The sequence below is a fragment of the Procambarus clarkii genome, chromosome 1 (assembly GCF_040958095.1).
Source record: "Procambarus clarkii isolate CNS0578487 chromosome 1, FALCON_Pclarkii_2.0, whole genome shotgun sequence".
NCBI classification, from domain to species: domain Eukaryota; kingdom Metazoa; phylum Arthropoda; class Malacostraca; order Decapoda; family Cambaridae; genus Procambarus; species Procambarus clarkii.
The window spans coordinates 57,871,316-57,876,960 of NC_091150.1; the positions used below are offsets into that span (position 1 = coordinate 57,871,316).

General features: G+C 34.1%; 1 protein-coding gene across 1 annotated transcript; it reads left to right on the forward strand.

Annotated features, from left to right (window-relative positions):
* Nucleotides 1–2,547, forward strand: LOC123757523 (procathepsin L-like). Its single transcript, XM_045741623.2, has 6 exons — nucleotides 1–99; nucleotides 465–617; nucleotides 754–960; nucleotides 1,251–1,442; nucleotides 1,724–1,889; nucleotides 2,260–2,547. The coding sequence occupies exons 1-6, from the start codon at nucleotides 1–3 to the stop codon at nucleotides 2,466–2,468; spliced, it is 1,026 nt and encodes a 341-aa protein (XP_045597579.2). The 3' UTR covers nucleotides 2,469–2,547.
* The last annotated feature ends 3,098 nt before the right edge of the window (nucleotides 2,548–5,645 follow it).

The window sequence follows — 5,645 nt, forward strand, 5'->3', positions numbered from 1 at the left end:
ATGAAGTTCTTGGCAGCATCAGTGTTGATTGCCGCTTTAGCTGTAATATCTGCAGAACGTTTCTATTCTGTTGTGTTGGAAGAATGGGAGACATTTAAGGTAAGAATGTAAACAGCATTTATTAATAAAAATTAGTTTGTTTCAAAATGGAGTTTTTGGGGTTATGTAGTGTAACTATAGCATTCATTTGACATTCTGACCAATGGTCACTCCAGCATAATGATTGCTGAAGTCAATTATTAAGCACAGATGGCCTTGGATAGAGCCCTACATTGATCAACCATTAAAAATTTAAGCGAAGTCAGAGATGATGGATGCTACTTGTGGAGTGCCATATGCACTTGTACTTTGCCCACGATTTTTTAAAATTTGTATAATTCTTTCACTACCGTTGCTGTTGTAGTTATACTCCATATATTCCGTTTATGAAGAGCTTTTCTTATCAATAATTGATTTTCTTTTAGCTTGAATATGCCAAGAAATACACCACCGATGTCGAAGACAAATTCCGCATGAACATCTTCATGGAGAACAGACACAAGATTGCTGCACACAACAAACTGTTTGCAACAGGACACAAACCATACAGGCTCAGAATGAACAAGTATGGTGACATGGTAAGGAGAATGAATCTCATGATTTAACATTGTCCACGTCTTTATTTCCTTCGGAACAACAATACCCATATATTCGATGTCAACCTAATGAAAATATATTTATGTTACGAAATAAAATGTAAAATATTTCTTACAGCTTCAGGAGGAGTTTTTGTCAACAATGGCTGGTTTCCATAAGAACCACACAGAAAGATATACATTAAACAGCAAGTACAATGGTTCCCATTACATTGAGCCAGATGATGATGTTGTCCTTCCCAAGACTGTTGACTGGAGAGAGAAGGGAGCAGTCACCCCAGTAAAGGACCAGGGACACTGTGGATCATGCTGGGCCTTCTCAGCTGTGAGTATTATTATTATCACCTATCTTTAATTAATTTGAAAATTAAATGGTCAATGACACCAGAAGAAATTTTTAAATTAATATGTGCACAAATTATTATTTCAGATAAGCTAAAAATAATTTTGCATGAAATATAATTTATTGAGTTTTGTTAGCATAAAAATTTGTTCAGTCATATTCTTGAAACGTTTGCTTACGATTTAAATTAGTTACCTTTTACCTCAGTGGCAATCTTACTGAAAAACATAAATAAGTGCAGATATTTCTCATTATGTTTGTGTGGTCCACAGACTGGGTCCCTGGAAGGTCAACACTTCCGCAAGACTGGTAAGCTGGTGAGCCTCTCTGAGCAGAACTTGATCGACTGTTCCGCCAAATATGATAATGATGGTTGTGGCGGAGGACTGATGACCGCTGCTTTCAAGTACATTGAGGACAATGGTGGGATTGACACTGAGGAGGCCTATCCATATAAGAAAAAGGTACACTCAGTTCTATAATTTTCTTTTGCGTCTCTTAAAGTCACTGACAATACATTATTATGTTGACAGGAAGAAAATTGTGTGTGTCAAATGATGATTAAGAAAGAATAATTTCTATGAATAATAGAATACAATACTATTTTTCTTATGAAGGCAATACATTGTCTTCATAAGCGATACCCATAAACAATGTGAAGATATACAATTTATTATTTATTTGACGCAAATTCAATCTGCTTTGCATATTTTTAATGCATTATTTTGTAACATTACTTTATTAGGAAGGAAAGTGTCAGTATAACCCGCAAGAATCTGGTGCTAGAGTGACTGGCTTTGTTCATATTCGTACGGGAAGTGAAGATGCTCTGAAGAAAGCTGTTGCCTCAGTTGGACCAATATCTGTTGGCATTGATGCCTCACATGGCTCAATCCAGTTTTACCACCATGGTAAGTTGTTTTGTTTCATGAGCATAGTATATTAGTGTGTGTGCGTCCATATAGAACATTATACAAAGTTTATCGTCATTATAAACATAAAATGTGCATCATGTGTGTATTTATAAACAATTTATATTTAATATGTTATTGTATATAAACACACGCACACAGCCATGTCAGCACTAGATGTCTGAGATCAGTCGGCAGAGTCAGTGGTGCTTACACTCACCATGTTGGCACTTGTCATTATTGTTTGTTCCATTTGATGCCATTGGTTTAGTATAAGATTATTTTAAAGGGTTATTTTATAATAATTATATATGAAATTTGCAAGTGATTTGTTAAACATTGTAATTTTAAGAATGAATATATATTACAGGTGTTTATGACGAGCCAGAATGTAGCACGACGGAGCTTGGTCATGGTGTTCTGGTTGTGGGTTACGGCACCACGGAGGACGGAACTGACTACTGGCTGGTGAAGAACTCTTGGGGTACAAGTCTGGGTGATGAAGGCTACATCAAGATGATGAGGAACCGTGATAACCAGTGTGGCATTGCTACTTCTGCCTCTTTCCCTCTTGTATAAACACTCGTAGAGGCCAATGTGAAGCATTGTTACTGCTGCCTCCTTCCCTCTTTGGTAAACTCGTAGAGGCCCGGTGAGGCAAAACTGCATCTCCAGACCTTTATAATTTCTAAATTATAATTAATGAACACAAAAATGCTAGCTTTAGAATTAATGATGTCCCCCATTTAGAATTATTGCTGTATGGGAAATCCACATTATTTTGAAAATTGATTGACATGAAAATTTAGTTAACCGCATTTTTTTCATTTTCATTTTTTTATTATTAATTATAAACAATATAATTTTGTTCTCAAATAATAAGATTAGTTATTCAGAATATAATTTTGTTCTCAAATAATAAGATTGGTTATTCAGAATATAATTTTGTTCTCAAATAATAAGATTAGTTATTCAGAAGATATAGGAAATTGGCTATTTTAACTTGTTTCATAGACCATATATCTGATATCCTCTAATGACTGTACTCTATGATTCTCCTTTTAGGATTTGTTGAGACCATATTCATCTGCTTCGATACCTTAAATTAAAACTTTAACCTTAATTAATTACACTTCATTTAACACATATTAACAATTTCGAGATTATTATGAACCAATTACTGAATCGGCCATGTAAAATTGATCATGATCAAGTAAAATTATTAGACAAGTGTAGAAAGACAATGATATAATTGGTAAAATTCTCTGTTGTAAAATCCACATGGACTTTCAGGAAGCAATAGCTCATTTGACATATAGTTATGCTCTATGATTATAGCATTATTATGGTGGGAAATATACACATATCTAAAACATGCTTGTATAGAAAATGAAAGATTTAACCACTGTATGAAGTCAATGTTGAAAACAAACTCTGTAATAAACAACCAGGTAAAATAAAGGTGATATTAAAATTTATTGAGTTTCATAGTCCTAACAAGTTATCAGCTATAATATATAACATGACTTATGTATGAGATATATTGCTAAACTCTTTACTTTTTACTTAAAATTCACGATTCATTCGAATATTTCTCGTATTCATCATCAGATCTAGAATGCAGAAGTTAAATTAAAATTAAGCAGCATAACAAAGAACTCATTCTGGACAGGTTTATATACTGAAACATAAGGGATAACGTGACACTAGTTTCAAAAAGAACAAAACACAGTTCAATTAACATACTAATAATACCCAAGTAAAATCTGATAATTATCCACGTCAATACCCAAAGATAATTCGATGACAATTTTAAATACAAACTTTCAAAAACTTAAAGATAAGCCATGTAAAACAACATGTAGCTTAAAGGTTAAACACTTTGTAAAATACATAAATATTATATTATACCAAATGGTATACTCTATTTTTTGTTTAAGCAAAATAATGAAAAATAATGTTGTCATTCAAAATGAGTATAATTTTTATTTTATTTTTGAATTAGCAAAATTAGATATACACAGCAATGCTACCCTGCTTTATATTACTTGAAATTTACTTATATTACTTGAGATATTGTGAGATATTACAGAGTGTGTAATATCTCTAAATAGACTAATCAAGAATTAGCTATAATTCTTGATTAGTGTATAATCGAGAATTAGCGATAGGTTTGACTATTTTTCCCATCTCACAGGATGGTTAGTCACACAGTTAATTAGGGAAACAAGCCTTCTTCCTTGAAGATCAGCATACCTCCAAATGGATTACCAAGACTGCCAATGTGCTCAGAATGTATAACTTTCATCACCCCTACCAAGAGAGACAACAACAACACTTTCCTGTACCTAGTACCTCTAGGCTACAAGTACCTCTGGGAGTTGGTATCATCTGCTGATGTAGATTTGACTAACTGTAAACTCTTGTCAGCAGAACTATTCGCAAACTTTGCGTCATTATATAATGGACTGTGAAAAAAATGCGGAATTTAGAGATAACACCATCAATAGTGTCCAAGAAATGTGTAAGTACTTCATTCATAATGATGTGCTGCCCGAAATCTTAGCGAAGTATCCAAAATTTGCTTACTGTAGGTAATGCATGCACATGACTGTAAAGCTGCCGCCCAGGTGGGTGGGTGTGCAGCAAGACTAGTAACTGTGTAACTCACTATAGATGTAAAGTGCCTTGTATAGTGACTGTTGTGAGCCTCTTGTAATGTCACTTGTGACACCTCTTTGTGTCACTTGTGACACAAAGATTATTTGTGTGGGTGATTAGATATGTATGTGTATATACGTATATATATATATAAGTGCATGTATGTATGAGGGTGTGTACATGTGTATACAACATTGATAATTTTGTAACTAGCGTCAAACATTGTTATTTGCTTAGCTAAACGAACTAGAGGGTTCAGGTCCTGAACCGATTATGTGCCTCTGTAATCCTTTACACCACCCCCCACGGGATGGGTATGGGGTGCATAATAAAGAAAGAAATTGAATAGCTTACAGGTTAAACACTTTGTAAAATACATAAATATTACATTATACCAAACGGTATACTCAATTTCTTGTTTAAGCAAAAATAATGATGAATAATGTTGTCATTCAAATTGAGTATAATTTTTATTATATTTTTGAATTAGCAAAATTAGATATACACAGCAATGCCCTGCTACCCTGTTTTATATTACTTGAAATATACTTATATTACTTGAGATATTGTGAGATATTACACAGAATGTGTAATATCTCTAATATCTCAGAATGTGTAATATCTCTAAATAGACTAATCAAGAATTAGCTATAATTCTTGATTAGTCTATAATCAAGAATTAGCGATAGGTTTGACTATTTTTCCCATCTCACAGGATGGTTAGTCACACAGTTAATTAGGGAGATAATACCTGTCTTAATACAAAAACAAACCAGCTCTGCAGGCGATGAGTCACAATAACGTGCCTGAAGTTTATAGCCAGCTGTTTAGCCAGAGCTGGTTTGTTGACCAGACCACACACTAGAAGGTGAACGGACTACGACGTTTCGACTTCGTCGTCCACAATCGACTTGAGAATGGTCCAGGACGGACCGTAACGTCTTCGCCCCTTTACCTTCTAGTGAGTGGTCTGATCAACAAACCAGCTCTGGCTAAACAGTTGGCTATAAGTTCATCCAATATTTCCATCTCACAGGACGGTTACTCATACATGGAATCAGGGGAGAAAATATCAGCCTCAATAAAAATACAAAT